The sequence below is a fragment of the Vidua macroura genome, chromosome 10 (genome assembly GCF_024509145.1).
Source record: "Vidua macroura isolate BioBank_ID:100142 chromosome 10, ASM2450914v1, whole genome shotgun sequence".
Taxonomy (NCBI): domain Eukaryota; kingdom Metazoa; phylum Chordata; class Aves; order Passeriformes; family Viduidae; genus Vidua; species Vidua macroura.
Genome location: NC_071580.1, coordinates 5,247,461 through 5,272,090, shown reverse-complemented (window position 1 = coordinate 5,272,090; position 24,630 = coordinate 5,247,461). Strand labels below are relative to the sequence as shown.

At 38.9% G+C, this 24,630-nt stretch overlaps 1 protein-coding gene across 4 annotated transcripts in view; it reads right to left on the bottom strand.

Moving 5' to 3' along the window:
- Positions 1-15,076, bottom strand: part of NLGN1 (neuroligin 1) — a 297,081-nt gene extending 282,005 nt beyond the window's left edge. For 3 of the 4 annotated variants that reach the window (XM_053986500.1, XM_053986502.1, XM_053986503.1), the window contains exons 1-2: positions 14,584-15,076; positions 14,071-14,130 (exon numbers count right to left, since the gene is read on the bottom strand). In XM_053986500.1, the coding sequence (XP_053842475.1) occupies positions 14,071-14,130; positions 14,584-15,076 (553 nt within the window). The remainder of the gene's footprint in view (positions 1-14,070; positions 14,131-14,583) is intronic. The other variant, XM_053986504.1, reaches the window with a different exon arrangement.
- Positions 15,077-24,630: the final 9,554 nt, after the last annotated feature.

Genomic DNA, 24,630 nt, shown 5'->3' with positions numbered 1-24,630 from the left:
CCTTGTAATCCCCGTGCGTTGTTTGTTACTGGCTTTTACTGCTGCTGCCTTCTCCTCTTCGGGCACTCTGTGCACGCACCCGGCGCTCCCGCTCTCCCTCTCCCTCACACTGTGGATTGTGGCAATCCCTTCTTATCAAAACTCCCGTGTTCTGCACTACTTCACCACATCCACTGCCTTTACATCTTCACCTCTCTTGTCTTTCCTTCACTGTAAATTCTCCAGAGCGGGGAACTTGCTTTCTCCAAGTTTGTACTAAAGCCTGTAAATTTACGGCACTCTAGGAATGTTTGATAACAGCGCTTAAATAATTAATGAAAGCTGCAGCAGCCCTTTCTTTTTTCCCTATTTGGAGGCTGTAAGGCAGCAAGACAAGTGGGAGGCAGCAAATATTTCATGGGCTAAGATTAGACGTGATTCGCACTCCTATGGGGGGTAACTGACTGACAAACACTTGCACTTAGGAAAGAGTGAGATTAACTTGTGCAGGAATTAAAGAAAAGAAGCATTGCTTCAGCTACAGGAATCATAAAAGTGGCCCAGGAGCATCATAAACAGCCCAGCCCCAAAAAATAAACTGCAATAAAGAGAATGGGATGTTTTCATTTCAGCTCTACAACAATATTCTGTCTCGTTCCCTCTGTGTGCTTGACTTTACAGAAGTCCACTCTTTTGTCCTAATTTTTCCATCTTCAGTGGAAAGGGAAAAAAAAAAAAGGGTATAACGGCAAATATTGGCTCACGATTTTGCAGTCCTAAAGAAGCAGTAAGCACTTCTAAAATTAAAAAAAGTAGGTGGAAACATGGAATAAATACAAATAAGACACAGTAAGACTATGAGAGCAAGAAAGAAGAAAAAAAAATACAGAAAAAGATAAAAGAGATTTGTTATTATAGGAGAGGCTGTGATATGAGACAGATGTGAAATCATATAAAGAAAATCAAAATGGAGAAAAAAGCAACAAAGTAAAATGATATTCATTTATCTCAGGCAAATTTTTCAAAATCTACCAAACATTCAAATTCTCTGCATTTGTCTCTAAGCTTATGTCTGTTCATGTTTTAAAAATGGGAATTTGGGCCTGATCTTATAAAACCTGATTTGAATTTCACAGCTGACTTTTCTGTAGCCACAAATTTACCCACTGAGTGCACACTCGTCCAGGTGCTTTCCACTGGAGCACAATGCAAAGGACTGTATGGATTTTTTTGTCTTCCAAATAATCAATAATATAATCCTGATGCTTATGTCAGTTTTGCTACTAAATTTCCTCGTTTATGAAGGCAATCAAGTACTTTGGCACCAAAGAATAATAGTAACTGCACTTAAAGAAATTTGAACCTGAATAGTGCAGGGACAAAACCAAAAGCCACTTTGTCTAGTACTGAATGTTTATCAGGCAAAACATCACAAAAACATAGGAAAAAAAAAAAAAGAGCAGTAAATTGCTTGATTTTAGGGCAGTGAAGACTCCAAAATTATTACTCTCTTAGAACAGAGGCATAATGACCAGCCTCTGAATAGATATTGGCACAGCAGGCCACACAAAAGCTCTGATTAGCTGCTGTCAGAGGGAGTATTCAATTCTATTTTGGCATTGATTTCTGACCTTTCTTCTTTGACTTTAATTGGTCAAGATCCAAACCTTTTTGAATTTATTTAACACCAGACAACAGTTTCTGAATTGCCAAATTCCCAGAAGAGATGGGGGGCGAAGGCACTTCATAGTTTTTTCTGTCACTTCTTCAAGTTCAGCTAAATCTGAAGTTGTAAAAAACATTCATAATAGCTGCAACATGACTTCCAATGCAACAGTTCTTCAGCTCATTTTAGGGAAGGAAAAAACCAAAACAGGAGCTATATCATGTCAAGCCTGATTCAGACGTCCTTCACCTTCACTGAGAAAAGAGCAGGTATTTTTAAATTCCAAACCTGTACTTTTATGGCAGTATTCAGCGAGAAAAGGATGTGATACAATCTGCTCCAGATTTTAATATTAGACAGAACCATCAGAAGCTTCTTTGTTAACTCGTAAGCCAGTGATAATCCTGCAGTTTTTTCATCTCTTTGCATTTACAGTTAATAATATGGGAAATATTTTGTGGCATTTCAGAGCTGTAGCTGCTGTTTTAAGAAAGCCTCCTCACCCATTGATTTACATCCACAACTCCCCTTCCAAGAGCTTCCTTCCCAAATTAAACATGCTAATGATTTTCTATGCAAAATTTAACAACCTAATAGGCTGAACAAGTCAAATGAAAATACACTAATTGTTGCCTTTGATGTATACTATTCTGCCAATTCTCTCATGAAAGCAGTATATTAGCATTAGCTGGAGTAGTTACTAAAATATAGATTAATAAAGAAAAGCTTATATATATACATGCTAAGAAGATGACACTGCAGACTGCAGAAAACACAACTTCAAGGCTCAGAAGTGACACAAGTGGCTATTATACACTAAAAAACCATTTTCAGAGGAGCCCAGAAAACGAGCTACTAAAGAATGAATCACAAACCTTTATCTGAATTAGCCGGCATTGGTTCATAACACTGGGTTTATGCAATAAAAGTACTCAAAATAAGATTACACAGTCAAAATAATAAATACAGAATGGGATGAGAGAGATAAAAGGCTCGTGAGAGAACAGAATGCTTTCTGCCTAACCCCAGGGATCTGAAATGAGCTCCCCCAAGAAACTGCCCAATTGCTTTATAAAGTAAGATTACCATGTGCATGTATTTTTTCACCCAGAGTACAAGCAATAATGTGTTTTAGCCTATACCAGCATCATAGAGAGAGCTTTATTGCAGAATTGGTTCATTCTGTCCTCCAGCCCAGCTCTGAGCAAGAGGTTTGGTGCCACTGTGATCTTAACACACACAAAGAAAACAGATGCAAACAAACAATAAGGGAATATAAATATTCTCCAAAGAAATAGTGACACAAAATTACTTTCTATTGCTTTGTCTTTAAGAGTTTGCTTATAATGATTTGATAATTTAATCTAATTGATCTCCCCGAGTACTCCTATGACTCTAATCACTGTAGTATCTGATTACTGGAACAGATCCATACTTTATCTCCAGATTTAATAACTAAATCTATACTTGAAATAGAGTCACACAAGTTCAGCAGAGGGAGAGGGCCAGATGCTGCTCAGCCAGGGGAAGAGGGAGGGAGACAAAAAGGCTACTGAGGTCCAGAATCACTGGGAAGGTACACTTGGCTTTGTGCAAATCATCCCTCTGCAACCAAAGGAGCCCATTTCTGAGGTTAGAGAAGGAATGTGACATAATTAATGGGGGCAGAACCAAAAATGAGCTACTGTCTATGGCCTGTGCTCCTTCAAACTGTCTTCTTCGCAAGCACAAAGTAAATGTAATTATTATTATCGGTTCTTTGTTCTCTTCCAGGCTAGCCCTTCATCAGCCTGAAAATTATGACATTTCCTGAATGCATTTCAACAGCTTCTTAACCTTTTTATTTCCCAAGAGCAGGGACAATGTCAGGCAGCACTCAGAGATTTTAGCAGTGAAAAGGTTAACACCCAAAATTGCTAATGATAACAACAGTATTCACTGAGCCAGATAATCACTCACAAAGAATCTCAATCCAAAGTCACTTAAAATTCAAGGAAACCACTGTATTTCTTCAAGGAAGTGACAGCAGTTAGCAGAATATTCATAATTCAAACAACAGGCCAAAATCTGACTTACTGCTGAGTTTATCTTTTTTCAATGGAGCAATATCAAGGGCTGGCTCTTGCTCTACCTTAGGTGAAACTTATTTTGTGATATGTCCTCTAACACAGGTGGCTGAGCAGAGAGGGGTGACAGCCAGGCCATTTTCACAGTGCAAATATCAAGTATAGAATGTATATGGAGCATTTCTAAGAACTTATTTGTTTCTTCCTCTCTTGTTTGACTGCTGCTTGTTTGTTGTGCTGATACTCAGCCAAACTAGCTTGTAGTTGAATATGTCAAAGCTCTGGGCAGAAAAACAGCAGCTAATATATGTTAGCAAACTCTGGAGAGAAAAATAGTTTCTGCCACTAAAAACTGCAGGGTGGAATTGTGTACTGCCTTCTTCTTCACCTTATTTTGCCTAAAGGGAATGAGCCTTTTAATCCTATTTCTCTGCTTGGTTTGCACTGTGCCTGGCAGTGTACACCTGCTTCAACGCATGTGTCAGGAGCCTCCTTTGCTGTCAGATCCCTTTCCTTGCTGCTCCCAGCTTATCATCTGTCTCCCAGCTCACCTCTGCAGGCAAACATCCCATCTTGCCCAAGCACATCTCAGCAGCCATCATTCAAAGATGTCAGGAGGAGAAACAAAATCAGCCTGTCACTGGCTCACAGTCCAAGGGGCAGCTCTCTCTGTCACATGTGAGCAGCACAGAACAAAATGGACACAGGATGGGATGCGAGGGGTTTGACCAACAGCCCCAAACTCAGGGTGGAGCATGGGCTTCCACCGGGACCTCTTCAGCAATCATCCTCTGTGTCTCTGTAAAACTCAAGCACCCATTTTGCATGATCCTGTATCATAGTGTGCTTCTGGCCAGGTTATGCCTTCAGTACTTGAACTGCAAATGCATCATGGCAAGGATTGCAGTTAATCAAGTGTTTGTGGAGCTTTGAAGAAAAAACAATATGTGCAACTTTTCTTTCTTCCTTTGTGTGAGACCTCGTCTATGGAGACTCCATCTAAAAGAGATGGCAGGTGCTTCGGCTCTTAAGTATAGCAATTATTTATTGTTTCAGAAGTTATTGTTTTGAGCAAAAGTAATCTATTTTTCATTAACCACTGGCTCAGTTAATGACTGAAAAGTGTAGAAAACATATTTAATTCGCTCTCCTGTTCCACATAGCATAGCTATTAGTTGATTCATATGGAGAGCTATTTCATCTGCACTTAGCATCAGAGAGAAACAGGGAAGGATTAAGATTTTAAAATCTAGGTTTACAGCGAGATTTCTTGTGAAATTTCATTAAATAAACCTGCCTCTCCAACAGCCATACACAGCAATATTTCATGGATCCAAAGTACTGTATAGAGCACAGAAAATCTTATTAATAAAAACAGTCTTGGGATTGGTAAATATGCAAAATCTTCTGTTTGTCTCTCATAGGTATCTTTGACATGGCCTTCAGTTATTAAATCCTTTTTCTAAAAAAGTCCAATTTCTTTTTGCAACTTTAAAATAAATATGAAAACATATGAGTCAATATCAATTTTGCAACCAAGAAAGACAAACTGTACTAGCTTTCCTTTGGGCTCTCAGATCTGATTATGACTGTTAGATGTACATATATACGTAGACAAATGCCTGTTTCATATTCCCTTTCCACTGGGTTCATCTCATTAAAGCTATTGCTTTGGGAATGAGGATTCTCAGAAAATGAGTTCTCACTGGGTCAGCTACATGCAGCTGGTTCTGTTCTGTTTGCCTGCTCTCTACATTAAAAGTAATATACTAAAGAATATTAAATTAAGAGAGAAGAGTAATGTGGGCAGAAAATAAAAACAATCCCTGCAAGGGCACTGTAGGGAGGTTGACAAGAAGACTGGCGCAAAACTTTGGGTTAAAGGGCAGCAAGTCCTCAGGAAAACCTCAAAAATATGAGCAAATCATGGCAGCCTCAGCAAGAACCTTAGCACAAGGTGAGATAAACAGAGACCTTTTCTCCAGGCCATGCGTGGATGGTCTTGCTTCAGCTCATGGCATGGCAAGACATTATTGCTGATCCAGGATCCCCTGTTCCCCAGAGCTTCTCTCCCACCATTTTGTGGGAGATGAAAATTCTGCATTAGAGAATGTAGAATTCTGCATTCCCTGCTGAGTGAATTAGGTGAACTAAACAGAAGGTTTGTCTAACCTGACCGACTGCATCTGAAGCAAGAGGGGAGAATGTGCATGAGTCATTGCCCTGACCAAGCTGGGAGCAAGGGCTGCAGGAGGAGCCCAGCTGGTAGGTGGGAGGGAAGATGGGGATGGGAGCCCCCCCAGCAGGTTTGGGCACAGCTCCAGCCTGCCCCGAGCATCTGTGAGGTGCTGTCCTGGCAGAGCCGAGGCGGGTGGCAAGGTGAGGGTGGCTCCTCACTGCCACTCGTGCCACAGGGTCAGGGCTGTGCACTCATCAGTGAACAACAGCCTGTGTCAGATGTGAAACACAGAATGAGAAAACAAGCTGAAAAACTCTTCATGAGTTTTTCAATGTCTTACTGCCATTTTTAATGACTTCTAAAATTAGCTGAAGGAAGAGAAGAGAGATCATCTGTACGCTACAGAAGGTTGACACGAAAAAGGGTGAGAAATCTGTGATCCTGAGGTTTTGGTAGATTCTAACATATGTTATCCTTGCCAGTTATTCCCCACCCACTCTGCAGGAGAGAGAGGGAGATGCTCCACAGGGATCCTCTGTATCCATGCTGCTTAGTCCATCTCCTGTGCCTGGAGCATCACAAGAACCTGTACTACAAGAGGATTTTATTTTCCTCTTTCCCTAACACCTTGGAGATGCAAAATTTGGACACTCCAATATATAAAGAGATCTTTGAATCTCAGCACGTAAAAAAAACCTCCTCGTATTTAGTGGAGGTTTTTCATCATCTTCAGCCAACTGTTGGATAAGTTTCTGCCTCTGTTTAGAAAAAGGATGTCTAAGTACAAACTGTGCTTGCTCTGGGCTGAGCCTTCTAGAAACATTCAGCAAGCTGTGCAATCTTCTTCCTACACAATGCACCTTTCCATTAAAAATCTGAAGACAGTTTTTGGTGTAAAAATATGGAGAACAGAAAGGCAATAGAGACAAATCTTTTCCATGAGCTTCGTGAAATATTTTCTCAAAATAACTTTGCAGGGGTTTAACTGCCAGTTCATAATGTGGATGATTCACTTCTGATATTTCTTATAAAACAATATTCAAAACTTCAAAATCTCTTCCAACTCATTTATGCTACCATTTAATTAGGGCTTCTGCAATATGTTACAAGGGCATCATTATCCCTTATAATTTTATAATAATTACAATTTTTAATGAAATAATTGCAAGTACACTAGATGTGTAGATATAATTATGGTAATTACATAAATACCTGATTTTCAGCTAATAATTAAAGAAGGCCTTTACAAAAAGGGGGAAATTTAACAAATGGAAGCTTTTCAGAAAACAAATACAAATAATAAATAGCTGCCTCTCTCCTGTCAGTTCTGCCTTACTAGAATTTATTTTTATATATATATATATATATGTATGTATATATATATATATATATATATATATATATATATATATATATATATATATATATGAATTTCAACTGATTATAAAATAAGAATTTAAAAACTACTTAAATCTTAAATCATACCAAGAGACCTCAATACTTTTCCTCTGCAGGGCCTGATCTACTGGCATTGATATAGCCCAAACTAAATGATTCTGGGAGAGGTCAGCATCTCACTTGAATTGTAAATGATTGTCGATGGCAGGAAGATGTGAATGGTGCCTACAACAACATACAAACTGTCCTGCTGGTTCTGGTTTCCTCCAAAATGTGTCCTTTTGATCAAACCTACTGGCTATACCCTCATTAACACAGAAACCCAGCAGAAGATGCATTTTCACCAGGGCAAGGATATTTCAATAAAGGAACTACTTACAGAGCCTCATCAGATGAAAAAAAAAAAAAAACCTAGTTCTTCAACCAGGGAATTTCCTTCCCCTTCAAACACATTCCTATGACTGAACTCGCTGTGTGCTCACTGTACTCTTAGTACAAATAGGAAAGGCAAAATCCAGCCTCATAAAAAGCATGCAGAAAACTCTGCCAGGGCAGATTGATTCTTGCCCTGATAGCACTAAGGGATATTAACAGAATTCCCACAGCAGAGGAATTAGCAACATGATTTACTGCTGCTGCTGAAATGTTCCAAAACACTTTGGCACAACTCTGGAAGGGGAAATCAGCTGCAGCACCTGCCATTTCCACATGTCTTGCAATTTCTGCAAGAGCAGCCCTGAGGAAGCTCCAGTTGCAGCCAGAGACCACTCTGGTCCCTGCACTGTGTTGGAATAGAGGTGCAAACATGGCTGAAAATCAGCTTTGTCCCACCTCCCTTAGCCTTGCATTGTTCAGTGCCGCTCCTTCTTTGGATAAATCCCATTATTACAAGCATGAGAAAGTAAAATAAGGGATATTAATATTAAAACAGAAGGAAATGGTTTGATATCCTGAAAACAAATCTCATTTATGGTAAGCTCATTAAAGCAGTTGATTTCTGAATGCTGAGTATAATTATTAATACCATACATATCAAAGTGGAGAAGGCATGTAAATTTGACATCATAAAGTAAGTAAAAATGAAGAAGCGAAAGAATTATGAGTGAAAAGAATTTGGGAAAAAAATAAAAAAATTATACTGGAGCAATATTCAAGTTATAAGCAGATTATTAACATTGTGAGATGATCCTCAAGAATGGTTTGACACATGTAAGCACCATGTTTCAAGCTTAAAAAATATCCAAAGAATACAAAAAATGTTTGTATCCATGTGTATTATAAGGAAACAAAAAGATGAAGAGCATTAACACAGAGAAGAGCAAAGGAATAATACTACAATAAAGGGGGAGAAAAGCAAGCAGAAAATAATAGTTATGCAAAAGCCACATTAGTTACTCAAAAGTTCCTCCTGAAAATGTACAAATACACTTATGCAGTTATTTTTTTGTAAGATTTATCCATTCTGGCTTTAAGTGATAAATTAGAAGCTAACAGATTGAAAGGAAAACCATCTCACAGATGTTTACTGGGTAAAACCAGTCCAAGCCAACAAAGGCCGGGGGAAGAAGCACAAACCAGTTTTATCCGACTTAGCATTATCAGGGTAGCAGTACTATTTTAGAGCCTGTGTGGGGGAGGATGTAGAAAATGAAAAGCAAGCAGTAAAATAATGGACAAGGAATGGAATTAGATCAGAATTTAAGACCTGTTAGAGCTATAAGCACTGTCAAGGTATATGAACAAAGCAGTGGCAGCACGATGGCTGTGTGGTCAGCGACAGCCCAGAGCCCGAACAACGAGACATTTACAGGGGACTGTGACCTGTGCTGATGGCATTTAAGATGACTGGAACCTTAAAATACAGTCTGTAGAGTCTTCTATTGTCAAGCACTGGCTCACCCAGAAAGACGGCTGGAGAAAGTACATCAGAGTTTTAAGCATTTTATTTCAAATATGACATAAACCTACCGCACGTCTTCGAAAAATGCTGCTGACATTAACAGCTTTAGATTGTGAAAGGATGAAAAGGTCTGTACAAGACAATGTTTGCTTTATTATCTTCTTCCATGTATTACCAGTATAATAGCAAATGCTTCAGTGGTGGTGGAGCAATGAAAAACAGGGCTTCTAAAAGGAACAGAAAAATAGAACAATCGTGATGTTTTGGTGAGTAGCAATGGAGTTAAGGATTATGGACTACATGTGGGCCTGCTGATACCACAGGGAGTAAGGATGAGGGCTCTCCAGCCAGGACCCAGCATGGATGGGGGTGAAAATTCAAATATGTGCAGGCAACTACTGACACAGATATACTACAGGTAAATAATTTGTCAGGAATTTTCAAAGAGGCCTAATGAAGATATAAACCCTTTTAAAGTGTTGATGTCCCCCAAAATATACACAAAGGCATATTTTGTAAGTTTGGCACTCATTCTCAAGAGACCCAGAGCCCTGACAATGGTCTGCAAAGGCTTGTTTTTAGTCTACTGACAGCATAACTTATTTTGACAGAGCTCTGTCTACAGTGATGGAGGCTCACACTTTAGATTTCATATTTTTCATTCACATGGCCATAGAGAAAGGAATATTTCAATTTTTTGACAATTTACCATCTACTCTTCCATTACTTTGACATTATTTTCTAAATGACATCTTTAGAAAAAAGCAACATTGATAATCAATTGACAACTTTTGCCAGTGGAAATACCCACTTTGAAGGTCTCAGCTTGTCCTTTTCTGGTTGATTTCAGAGCTGAAATGGGTTTACAGAAATATCTTCGTTTAAGGGAGTCCACAGGAACTGCACAAGTTATATTAATTGCTCTTTTTCAAGATGTGATGATAACTAAACAGTTCTAGGGTAGTTAAATAGAGTATTGGAACAAACACTACAGAAACACAAGGTAACAGGTGAAATTTCTGCTTAGTCTTCTAAAGAATATTTCACATTGCTAAGCTTAAAGCCCTAAGGTTATCAGAGCCTCTTACAAAACAGAGCTGATGTAACATATTCTCTATTGAAAACAAAGGGAGATCAAAGCAGGATGAGATTACAGCAGTGTGATTTGTGTTTCAGTTCCATGAATATATTTGTGTGTATGTACATTTGCTCCCGTGCGTCCATAGTAACCACAGCCATAACCCAGAAAGTATGGTGTGGGGAGCTTTGCTCTGAAAATCAAGTAGCCCATTAGGAGGCATAAATATTAATAGAGCTGTCTAATCCTACACTCTCAAATGAGGTAGTTCAGATCATGAGTCTTCGCATTTAAAATTTATTCACTGCCCTGACTAGAATAAGAAACAGAATCCACATGTGGGGAAGTCACCGATATTGGGCGGTCTCTGAGCCACTGATAATTCCTAAACATAAAAGTAAGGATCAAGTGATTTCTTTCCTTATTCTACACCTAAATCTCCTACAAATACTAATTTATCCAAAACTGCATCTGCCTGGCTCCATGACATTGAGGATATACCACCTACACCTCCACATTTCCACATTGAGGCATCTTCAGGCAGCATGAAACCTTTAGTACAGGTTCCTAAGAAGGAGCACACTCATCCCAAATACAGGGCACAAAACCCCGTGGGGGTTCTTTTAGTGGTCATATAAGTGATCCTTTCCAAATTTTCTTAATGTAGTTGTCATCAAATTAGGAAATTCCTGGTGCAAACCATTGCAATGGAAAGAAGTGAATATAGAGTATTAAAACACCACAGGTATGCAGCTAAAGCAAGATGCACTTGCCCTCCTGAGAGATAAGGAAACACTCTGGATCACAAGTGAAATATTTGTGTTTTGACTATAAGGTAAATTTAGAGGTCTGAAGTGCCAAACAGTAGAATACTATTAAGGTAATCCCTAGAAATGCTGCAAAGGTTTGTCAAGAAATTCAGGAAATGCCAGATAATAAACAATATCATTAGTATCAATCACTAAAATGGTATAACCTACAATATAACCACGGTCTATTAAAATTTAGAGTTATGAAAACTAGACTCAAAAAAAAATAACACAGAATTGCTCAGATGCCTTTTCACTGATTTTCCAAAACCAGCCCTTGCAAACACAAGTTTCTGCATACCCAAAACAGAATTAGCAGCCTCTGACCTTGATGTACCTGAAGGAAAAGACACAAAATCAGATGCTCCTTCTTTATTTTTGAATCAGTAAATTGAAGGTCGAGTAACTGGAATACATGCCTCCATGTTTTGCAAGAAACATGCTGAATTGTTTCATTTCTTTTCACCCAGCTTCATCCTATCATTCTGCAGTCTCTGCTGTGGGGACATCCAAATCCCAACAGGAGGTCATGGATATAATGCTCATTAACATCTCTAGCATGACCCATGGATAGAACTCCTTTCATTTCTGCATCTATTTTAATCAGATTGCTCCCTGTTCTTAAAAATTTTGAATTTTCTAATGTCCCTCAGCTGACAATTAAGTATAAATACTAATTTATTTATCTAATTCAATCTATTTCATGTAGTAGGAAGGAATCAAACCACATGTAAGGATAACACATGGTTGCTGCTTCAGTCACTTCCATCTTACATATCCTTTATGAATTAAAAAGATGGCATAAAAGTCTGTCTCTGATTTCCAGATTTTCTCCTTCCAATAATTCTCATCACTGTGACGCTATGACTGTAACCTAAAAATCCAGCAAAAGAGAGTGTTGGGCCTTTCTTTTTTCTGATACAAAACTGATGCCATTTCCCAGCTGTGGTTGCTGTTCAGTTGCTGTGACTCTACTGCAACTTTGTCCTGCAACTCCTTTTGCCCCTGGCCTTGGGGGCAATCCCAGTCCAGGATACATCTCAGGTTATGCACAGGTGAGTAGACTGAGAGCTACTCAGAGAACAGAGATTACTACAGATATCTCAGCTGCCCAGCTGAAGGTATTCAGGAGTTCTCTGCACTTGTCAAGAGCAAAAGGTAGGCTTTTTATTGTGCTGTGTGTGCAATGAATTTAAGTGGAAAGGTACCTACTGAATTTCAAGTAACTCTCTTTATTCTCCTTCAGGCCCACAGGACAATAAGCATGACTTTCTCAGCTGCTGGGCTCTCCCTCCCTTGACTTTTGCTATTTTTCTGATTATTTTTTTTTAATACTCTCTCATTTGAAAGATGCTCTCTGAGAACAATGATGGGGATCTGCATCTTTATTTATGACTTTGTGAATCAGCGTCTGGGTGATAGGAAGTGAAAGTTGCTCAGCTAATTACACACGCTTGATGAACTGCGTAATAACTGCTGCAGCACTGCACATTAATTGAATGCATATAAATGACAGCAGTTATTCTAACTTGAATGATGTGTGAAGAAGTGACGTTGCTCACAGTACCCTGATTATCTTCATTTCCAGCTTTGGGAATCCAGCTTAAACAATTGTACTTTTACAGCACCAAGCAAAAATTCCCTAACAGAAAACAGAAGATGTCTCAAAGCCTGACGCTTTAAACACAAATTGCTGTAAGTCACTGAAAGTGGATTTAGACATCTCAAAAAAGCATACATGGAGCAACTACAATTAACAATTAATAATTAACAGCTAGCTGCAACCAGCCATTAGGAGCTGTAAGAGCTAGAGCCTGGGGAACAAGGCCACCTTCATTTGGAGCCTAGATATTGCCTTAAAAACCTAATGTAGTGTTTAAAGAGTTAAATCTTGCCTAGCTCTAAACATTTCTGCTATGCACTTTCCTAAAATGTGTTTGTTTTGGAGTAACAGGATAAAAAATAAATGGATTACAGCTAATAGGCAACTGTGCATGTCCACAGTACTCTTTGTTTACCCCAAAAAGCATTCTAATTCACATGTAGTCCAGCTCTAAGGTGACACATTATTTTAAAGAAAACAATAAAGGAAAATCATTTGATGCAAAAACAAACGTGCATAGTAAAAAATTAGTACTACAAAACTAGCACCAAATGCCTCCTTTGAATCGGTACCAAGAAAGACCTTCTCTGTTGCATGTCAACTGCTTGAGGAATTTGCAAATATTCACAAAGAAATCTGCAAACTCTTCCATAGTATTTAACACAGAAAGGGGAGAAGCCAAGTTTCCAAAGCTTCCAAAAGCAGTCTAGCTCCCAAAGTACCATGTCACAATATTTTAACAGTTCCCTACACCCCTATTAAGAGTTTTTGGGCTTTGACAAAGAGAGCTGTAATCACAGAATAAAGGAAATCAAAGCTCACTTTTAGAAGCGCATAAACGAAAAAAAAAAAAAAAAAAAGTTTCACATCTACACTTCAGAGAAGTTAACCCTGTTCCAAGAAAACAGGGAGTATCCTGGAGAAAGCCAGAGCAGGTCTCAGCCCTGCGTTGCTATAATGCTTCCCAGCCATTATGCCACAGTTCTGGAAGGGAGAGCTGTGAGCTGTGCCAGCCCCTCCAGTGGTAGCAGTGCCCATCCCAGGGCACAGAGCTCCCTCCTCTGCATCCACACACAACATCCCATCCCCTGGCACCACTGACAGACACTGCCCAGAGCCTCGAGGCCAAGAGAGGAGCTGCCAACACTGTCACTGGAGAGAGTGCCAGACAGAGATGATCAGGTGCAACTGAGTCCTGGCTTTACAAAACTTCTCATCTGCTGTACACGGACCTCTCCTTAAACACCTCTCCACCAGGACAAGACAGTCCCTAAGAGTTCACAGCACCAACAATCAGCCTCTTTCACCTGTATTATTCCTTCTCCTTTTGCAAGGTTGTGATCTCTCCCCCGTTTTGTTTGTTTTGGTTTTTTTTGTCCACTTTATACATACCTCCTTTTCTACAAATTTTCTTGCCGGGTTTTCTGGCACATTCCTTGGATATTCTTTTGACTGAAAAATGAATAGAAGACTAGAAAATAACATGGAGCTCCGTCACAGACAGTAGGAGCATGCAACACCACTATCTAACTTAAATATGACCTGCTTTTAGGTGCGGAAGATTCTCAACTTGTTGTGCCTGCACATGCAATGGAAAAGATGTTGATGCATCTTCCCAGAAGTCAGTGGGTGGCAATGAGAATTAGGCACCAACTTTGACCTAAAAATTACACGTGCTGTGGGAGAAAAACAATGAGTGTAGACAGAAAGAAAGCAAGAAATAAGAAAATAGAAATCAAAAAGCAAGGACAAATGCACACAGAGAAAAGCAGCATGCACACATATAGTAAGCTGGCATGCAAACAGAGAAAGCCATGCATGCTACCAGTACACGTGAATTAATACTGTTAGAAAGTAGAACAGGAAAATAAAAAGATCTCCCTGTTTCGCCTGCTATTAACTCACCATCCTCGGTGGGGACATAGATATTTAAATAGAGGCAGTCTTCGTTCTGATCTTGTACATAGGTTGAAACTACATCCAAGTTATTAGTAAACCACACGGGAAGCATGACTTCAGGCAACCTGCCTTCTATAATGTTCTGGGGACACACTGGAGCAAACTGGGTGGTGTTTTTGATATCTGCCCAGGGAGACGGAGGCTCAGGAGGTTGAAAGCGGCGCTCCCCTGTTGGAGGGGCAGCGTATGGAACCCCGAGAAACTGAATAACGGGCCCCAAAATTTCATTATTAAGTTCCTTCTTAATCCCTCTTATCTTGCCAAAGTTGGTGGTCACCACTGGGTTGGTATCATCCAATTTTTGGGAGGACACAGCTGCAGCGTGAAGCAAAAATCCAAGTATCGAGAAAGCAAAAGTGGCATTCAATCCCGTGTGTAGCAGGCGGACCACCGTCGCTCTCCATACACAGTTCAGCCACATGGATCTTGGAAAGGCCATGGTCCCACATTAGTTGTGTAACTACAGTGAAGCAATCTGATTTGTATCCACTGGTGTAAAAACAGGGCGACCGGAGGAAACAGATCAAGTTTCCTAAATAGGTGCCTGTCAGAAAAATCTCAAAAGGCTTTTCATGCAGTAAGCATCTTCCATTGATTTCACACTTATTGAAGCTGCATCTTCACTCAGCACTATTTATCAGACTACATCCTATTGACAATTCTGTTTTCCATAGCAGCAATATGAAGAGAGCAGCCATTTACTGCAGAATCCCCTCTTATAAATCAAATCCAGTTAGCCGCAGGTCTATATCCTGGAGAAAATGAAAATAAATCATTAGTATGAAAGAGCTAATATGAGCAGAGTGATAACTAGGTGTTTAACACGTTATTTACATACATTAATATTTGCTAGAGTCATGTAAGTTAAACTGCAGTAGTTTATGGGTCCATGAAATGGCAGGTGAAACACTGATTACTGGATTATCTGTAATGTCACCTGTTGAATTTACAGAGACATTTTAAGGAGAAACAGGACTCATAGAAAATACATTTTTAAAATTCACCTTTTCAAGAATAAGAAATTCTCTGCCAAGCTACATTACATAAGTGTTTATGTTAACATTTTATTTAACTTAATCAGCTCATAATCAATTTTCACCTTGTTTGCAGAAGTTGATTTATCAGAAAAGAAGTAATTATTTCTTAAAGCAGAAGATGGGGAAATTAAGATAGGCAGGCACACTGAAGACCCAAATTAAGTTTATTTCATTAAAAACAGTTTATAATACATACAAACATTTTTTGTTCATTTTAAAATATAGCATGAATTACTGTGCTTATTCACAATAATCTGAATTACCATGTGGTTTTCTGATTGCTGATGAAATTCACAGATAGACTGAAATGTTCACATCAATGAAGGACCAAAGTCTGCTTCTGCTGAAGTGAATGGCACACCCTGAATTTGCACAGAAGTACAACTGGACCTCTGTAGGTTGCTGGGGGTCTTTTCAGAACTGGTTTGAAAAAGGATATGAACAGGCAGCTTTGGGAGGGAGCTGTATATCACAATTTTTACGTCAGATCAATCCGGAATTCCTTATAAAAGACTGACTTCAGTGAAAAATGAAAATGCATGTTGAGAGCACTCAATTCCTACCATCCTTAATTTATAACATAAACAATAAGCATTCCCACAGGACAGGAGAAGTCTTGTCTTTCACATATCCACATGCTGACTGAACAATATCCTAGAAAAAATAATCAGTTAGGATCAGAGGCTGTATAATCTGAAATTCCAGATGCTATTTTCAACTACTTTAGCTCAGAGGTTGTCACACAAGGCTGTGTTCCAGCACTTCTGAAAATTGCTCAGTGCATATCATTATATCTTCCATATTCATGTGAAACATATTTCCAACACGACTTACAATGTCCTATTATTTAAGATGCAGTGTTATACACAACATAGCAGTGTAATCTTACACTCCCTATTAAGCAGTGTGTAATGCACAAGAAATGTTTTTTGCTTTATATAGGAAACATTTTAAACCACCTGCTTTTGAAACAGCATTGTCAGCTTTAATGAGAATTGGTTTTTTTTATCATGTCTATACACATTGTGGAGAGAATTCAAAAGAATGGCTTGTCTAATAGTCAGACTACCCTGTAGTTTGGGTTATTAAAAAGGAGATTGTAAAAGCTATATAGGACAGCAGGAGATTTGGTTCATGTCTAGTGTTCCTTTAGCTCTGAACAATCTATCTCAGGAGGCAATAAGGAGATAGATGAAGCTTTTCTGCAATTTTCTCTTTCCCTCCTTTCTCTGCTAATTCTAACACTTTCACTGTGAAACTGCATTAACAAACAGGCTTATGTCCTTCATCCTCCAACTTCATATTCTCAGTATTTGCTGGAAACACACCAATTTAGCTGCAGAAAATAATTCCCCAAACTTGGTGTGTGTGTTTACATTTACTTTAACACACTTACATGGAATGGCAGATATTCCCCTCATGGAGGATTACTGCTTTGTAGCATTTCCGATTTTGGAGAGAGTAGGGTACTACTTGAGAAATAGTAAAGACAGAGCAGGCAGACAGGTTTCTGAGCAATGCACATGGAGACATGGAAGTCTGTTCCTTAGTGGTGTTCAAAAACCTCCACAGCCTTTTCCACTGGGTCTTAAAACCCACAAGGGTTTGTTTCCCTCTCAGGAATGGAAACATGTACTTTCTCTTCTTTCTCAAACTCAAACTTGTAATTAGCAAGAACTCTATCTCAGTAGCCTTCCAGCTAATTCACATGATCTGGGGAAGGTCCAGAACAAATCCAGCATAGCTGTGCCAAGCAAAAACATCCTTCTTCATTTCAACGTGCTGTGTTTGTTCGATGTGCAAAATTAACAGGATGCTAATAATTATTTATTTAGCACCTGTTTTCAGTTCTAAAGAAACTTTGTAATGCAATTTTGATACCTCAAATGGTGAATTCAATGTAAAATCAAAGCCAGTTCTAGAGCTGGGTTATAATTCTAAGCTTGTCCGTCTGCTGGTTTGTATTTGCAGCTGAACAGCTCTGCTGTGATCTACAGTTCTGGTTTGCCTCCCATGGATAAGGTTTTATTCTGAAACAGGATGCTGAAATGGTAAGAATATAATTCAGTTCTGTGTTTTTTATCCCCAGTTAATTAACTGTTGGGCAGTAGCCTCCATGAATAGATGGATAGGCTATAAAGGGCAGAAAACTGTCAACTGCTTGCAGGATTTGAATCAACATATTTTCATTGTATTTGTAACTTGAATTTTGGATTTGCTCTTTTCAAGCCTTTCGTTTTAAATGTCTAAATAACAGTTTAGTTTTGAGACTGAGAGGTCAGACATTCAAGCCTGTCATTGGCTGCCCTGAAGCTATCACATCAAAACCACAAACTCAACGCAAATAAAAAGACTGAGATTTATCAAATCTTTTGAGGCTTTCATGGCAAATTTTCATTTTGAGCACTAGGTGCAAGGGCAAGCAGGGAAGCTGGCCAGGAGCATGTTGAGAGTTAATGCTGGACAAAATTCTCCCCAGTCTTTCTGCAGGTGATCTACGTAGGACTTTGCATTGGTGTCTGGACTCAGCTGAAGAGGAATCAGTGGGGAAAAAAAGGAGAGGAATAAACAGGAATGACCAGGGAGACAAGCAGACAAATAAACCAAAGAGTAGCAATGATAAATCTGGGACAAGATTTAGCATCAAAATAACATGGATCTGAGGAGGAGGAGGAGAAACCTTTTCAGATTTTTCTGCTGTCTTGATTTGAGGATCACAATTGCTCCCTGTGGTAACACAAATGAATTCTACTGTAAAAGGTATTTGATAAAGACTTTCATGCTCTTTCAAACAGTCTATACTATACAGAGTTTTTTTTCTATCATCTATTATTTTATTATCTTCCTTTCTGAATTCAAATTACTTTATAGCTCAGATTCTGAAATACTTTAGAGAGGCATTTAGTATGCTGAGGAGTGAACAATCCAAGAGAGCTTCAGTGCATCTTTGCATTTCCAGTGACACAGGGCATCCCACAACAGGTCGCATCTGCTGCAAACTGCAGCAGTGCAACTCCTCTTTGTTACTCATGCCCAGACCTTCAAATCTTAAGGGATGGTTTGATCTGTACCACCTATCAATAGCTCCAATGGATTAATAAAACCTTTGGTGGCATCCAAGGCTTCTGGCCATATGTCAGTAAAGGCTATTATTGTTATGATAAAAATCTCCCAATCCCCCCCAAAAAAGCTGTTTTCTTTTCAGCTGAAGGTGTATTCCTTGATTTGATATTCCTGCTCAAAAATTCTTTTCCACTTCGCTAGTAAATCCCAGTTGCACAAATATTCAAAGTGATTGCAAGAGTTTGGAACACCACACAACGCCACTTCATTTCAAAACACAAGTGCTGTTTTGCAAACCAGCTACATTTGCATCCATTTTTACTTACTGCAGTCTCTCCTTAGAACTAAGAGCCCAGAGATGTCTCTAAGAAGAAATCCATGTCCTAAAGCACACTATGAAGCCAAGCACGAACATGGACAGTGGTGCAGAGACCATTAGAGGAAAGATGAGGGTGAACACTGTGTCAGTGTGACACACCAATTGTAAACATGACCAGACAAATCCTCAAGAGATGCAGCACAAAATTCCCCATCTCTTCTTTCGTGTTTCAAGTTAGCAAGGGAAGCAAGTTCCAAATACAGTGCATTTTCTCTCAACTTAGTAGTAAAAAAAAGGCCAGGTTGATGGAATTTTGAGCAGCTTGGAGGGGAAGGTGTCCCTACCAAACCTAGGTGACCTTTAGAGGCCCCTTCCAACCCAATCCATTCTGTGAAATATTTTAAAACAGACATTGCTCTTGCATACTTCCCTAAATACTTTCTCAAAAGGATAGGATTTGCATGGGTTTAGTTAAAGAAACTAACTACATTCATTTAAAAAAAAACAGGTGAATGAAATTATAAGAGAGGAGACTGCAGTACATAATACATGTAAGAAGGGTACAGCTCTGGTGGGGGTTGGTCAGATCTCACACGTGAGCACCCTCTCCACCTCAGAGCAGCCACAGGTCTGGTAGCTGCAGAAAGCTGCTCCAAATCCAGCCCTGCTGAGATGCAGAACCTCTGCCAAGATGGCCAACCAAGCTATGAATAAGACATCATCTTCATGGGCTCACAGTCCACCCCACATTAGGATGAGATTACAAGTGTTATGTTACACGGGAACACAAACAACCCAGTGGAAAGGATTTCCAAATGCTACAAGTTGTGTGAATATATCACTCCTAGATCAGGGAAACTGATTCCTGAGTGCCCTCACCTCGATTTAATATGATGTTTTGACCACTAAACTTCATAACCAGTTAGTGAATAATACAATATTTAAATGCTGTAGTATGAAGTATTCAATGCAGTGCTTCAAAATTAGTGAAAAGTTGAATTAAATGGGTAGATGTCATAAGACTCCTTTAAATTGTGATGTATTTTTCAACTACACCAAATTTTTATTCTTTGCTGTTACTGGATATATTCACTAATGCTTATTAATTAGTATTTTCATGATCAAAAATCACTTAAAAAATTTCTGCATCTTAGTTTGCCAACATAGGAAGATTGCTGATCAAAATTTTCAATTAAACTGTTTTTGAATTAGACAAATTAAGCCCATGAGGAGAGGGTCAGTTAAGTCCTATAATGTTCCATTTACTCATATCAATAAATCATTTTCTTAAAAGAGTTCTACTTCTTATCTGAAGTAGTTGCTTATATTACCAGAAGTTGACTACAATTTTTTAATGCAGACTAGAGCTGTCTGACATTTTGCACAATAAGTAGGTAACGAAATGGTGATTTTACCCATAACAGAAAGAATGGGTAACTCTGTCACTTATGTGTAAAGTTTTAGACAGCTAAGTAATACAGATTTAAATTAAAAATGACAGATGCACTGGCTTGGAATATAATGGGCACTGAAGTGAACCTTTATTCCTTTTAGCAGCTTACCGTTAACTCTTAAATAGACCACACATTATCCTCACTTTTGAGTACTGTAACTACTCAGCTAAATGATCAAATGGCCATTCTGTTGATGGCTGCTCTGTGCTTCAGGACAAAAAGATTCCCTGACCTACTGCAGAAATTCCACTGAACTCATGTTAATCAGAGGTCATCCTAGAGGAAAAAATAACCCAGATGTTTCTCATTTGATAGCTTCAGTATCAAAATCTGTGTATTGCATATCATCAGGTCAAGTGGGAATTGCTTTGTTTAATACTTCATAAAATATACACGTGCTTCTCATCTGATCACTCCAGCAGAGTGTCCAGAGCCCTCCCAGAGACTCCCGAAACTAACTGTCCTTTTGTTGTCTCTTTCAGGTGATAAATGTAGTCACAGAATTGTTAACAAAGTTCTTTACCTGATATATATTTGTGGCTCACCCTTGGTTCACTGGGGTTAATCGTATGAGAAAAATTAATTGGATTTTCTTTGCCACCTTTATTATAACTATAATATCAACAATAATACTACCTTTAATGCTAGTTCAGCCTCCAAGGCAAGCTTTCATATCAGATTCATAATAAAGATATCACTTTTGTATTTTCCTGGTGGAAATAGTAATTCAAGACAAAAAAAGCTGGAATACAGATAATACCACTTCTTGAGGGAGAACTCTGCAAACAAAGATGCTTGAATGAACTCAGATTTGTCCATGAATTGTTGTTCTGGCTGGATACAATACCAAGAAACAATTCCAAGCATACAAAACCCTTGTTGTAGAGCTAGATCAATAACTAGCTCTTCAACAAGATGATTTTTTTTTTAAGAAAAAGACCAGCAAACTTTCTTGTGGCAGAAAAAGGAACCCATGCTTTTTGTTCTTGATCAGATGGCTAAGATGGTCCCAATTTCATCAGGGTAATTGAGATCAAGTTCCAACTCATCAGAAAATTCACAGACGTATAAACATAATTTGTTAATCACAAACCCAACATCTCTAACTCAGCTCTGAAAGTGCTCTTGACTGGTATTACCAGGCTTTCCAGAACTGTAGAGAGCACACTACAACTTGAGTGCAATATTGGCATTAGAGGGATCTATCAGCTTGAAGAGGTTGTTTCCTGTGATCTAGCATTCTGTACATCTGTGACTTTACTTGCATTTGCTCCAAAATGAATTTCATGCTTAACTTGTTTTTCTTAATTAAACTTCCTTTAACAGTTCCTAATATGTGCATTATTAAAACTCATTAGTCCCATTCATGCCTGCCTGTCATTTTTGGCTTCATATTCATGTACCAAAGAGCTCTGCTGCTTTATATAGGAAGCAAATTAAATAATAAATATGAGAACTTGAACATTTTATGAGTGTCAGTATGAGAAAGTGGCTGCAAGGCCCATAAGGTTTCACAAAAAAAAAGCATTACAGCTAAAGCTAACATGCTGACACATCTCTGATCTATAAAGTCTGCAGTAATGGTAGCAGTAAAGTGTTGTGCCATAGATGGGGAATTTTTCTCTCACATGAAATAGAAATAGGATATAGCACAGACTATATTTACCGTTGTAAAAAAATTTCAAATAAAATATCCCAAAAGCTTAGAATATAACACCATTAAACGTCTACAAAGATTTACTCTTTCCATCTGACTTCATGTGTAGCTCCTATTATTCAGCTCCTTGTCCTCTTTTCATTTTCTACCCCTGTCTGTGAGAAAGAGACTTATTTCAGCTATACCAACCAGGCTCAGTGCCCCTGTGGTCATGTCCTGGTCACACTGACCACGGCTCCAGTGACCAGAGGGTTTCCTGACCCAGCAGCTGCATCTCATGGTGCCTGTTCCAGGGCCCAGATTCTCCCCTGAAATAATCCATTATTGTGAAACCAGTAGAAGAAACAAAAGCCTCATTCCACAATGCCTGTTTCGCACAGGCTTGAGGATGTCAAAATATTCAGCCTATCTGTAAGGTTTCTCCTGACTAAATTGTCGTTTTCTCCTCATGAATATTTCTAACACTGTGTGCCTACATAACACTTTACTGCTTTCAAGAACTGTTTTGGAAACTGGGGGACAGGGTTGGGAAGGCAAAAGTTAAGGAACAACTTTAAGCTCAGATATTGAACCTAAAAGCTTCAGACAAAATGTAATTAAATAAAAGTACAAAATGCAACATAAATGTATTCCCCTCATTAAATTCCCAGAACCAGATCAACAAGTGAGTTAATGGCTTCTCTAGGCAGGATGTGATTGAGGAGATTTAGAAAACATCTTTTCAAATTGCCATTTAAGTTCTCTGCTTCGTTAAAGGAATATGAGTTACTTGAAATGCAATAGTTGTAAAGTGTCCTTGACCACTTTTATGATTTTACAGTCACGTGTTGCTAATTTCCAGGCATTACATTCTCCCTTAATATGGTGCAAAGGACCTAACCAAGCATCAGCAGAAGGTAACAGGCTACCCAAAGGCAACACTAAAACTGATTATGCAGAAAATATTATGAGGACAAAACAGAAGAATTCAACAAATGGGGTAAAGAGAACTCAAATTGCTTTTCCTTTAATGGCCTCATGTTTTATTTGACCACAGCAGTGGAAAAAGCATGTTACCCTGCTGTGTGCAGCCCAGACCTTTACATGGCTTGGTAACCATGAGGATATTTTCAGCACAGACTCTGTGCCCCCTGGTTTCCCACAGCTGCTGCTCCCTCACTCCACCTTTTGTTTTCTAGTGGGAAGTGCTGTGGTAGAGAGGGTGCACAGCAAAACTTAACATGGGACCAAGCAGCCAACCAGTCACTTTTCATCCCTGGAGAGCACACAATACATCATTAATGAGAAATTAATAGTTATGGAAACAAAGTCTGCTGAAAAACACGTGGGGTCTTCAGAGGCAGGTAGAAATATGCAGCTGAGTCACCAAGAAGCCAAAATTATTTCCCCCTGTAATTCTGCTAGCTCAATAATAATCCTGGGGAATGTAATGTCATCATTTGTTATTAAAAGTACACAATGTTATTTCAATATGCAACACATGATGAAGTTTTCCCATTAGGTGGGGTTTTTTGTTTTGGTTTGGTTTTTTGCATCCCCTAACTCCCTCTCCCTCCCTTCCATAGAAACTCTTGTGCAACACCTGGGTATCAGGGCAGGCATCCCCCTCTGGGTGCTTGTGCTCCCTCACAATGCAGAGCTCAGAACCAGGGCTACAGAAATGGAGACATGCCTCCAGAACAGCCTTTATTCAACAGTCAGGACCTATTTTTTGTCATTATCTATTATTTTATCACCTGTTATACTTACCATGGAGGGATATCTGGGACTAATCAGAGATTAGACTATCATTTACTGGATTGGATTGATAACTACCCATCCTTTATTAAAAGATAACCACAGAGGTTTCTACTGAACCTCTAGAAAAAATGCTTTATTTTTATTATTTCCTTTCAAAGAACATCTGTCTCCTTTTGCCCTTCTTTTTCCACTATTTAATTTTTAAATAATTTCTTTTTCATGTGATTAAAAAACCATAATAAATATGTCATCAAACAAATAATTCAGAGCTAGCCAAGGGTCTGTAATACAGCTTTACATCTCTATTACAAAGGAATGTATATTTGCTTTTAATAAAGAAAGGCAAGCCAATCCATTACAAACTGAGACCACATCTAAGCCTCTGCTTTCTTCCCTTTTCCCCAGACTCCATTTGAGCAATTAGAGTGGTTAATGCTGGTGTGCATGCCAGCGGATATTAAAAATGCAAACTGATAAAAAATACAACTACCACCATTACCACGTTCAAATTCCTCCATTCACTTGCAAATCAATTTATCTGCCTACAGCCCTGTCCCAGTCTTTAAATAACCCTCCTCAGCAGACTGCTCCACCTCCAGCCAAATAATCCAGAGAAAACCCACTTTGTGAAAGATGTTTAAGTATCAACAGCTAGGATATTATCTCCTTACCCTACTCTAGGAGAAGGGGTAAGATAAGCAAAGCAGCATCAGGACAGCAGCT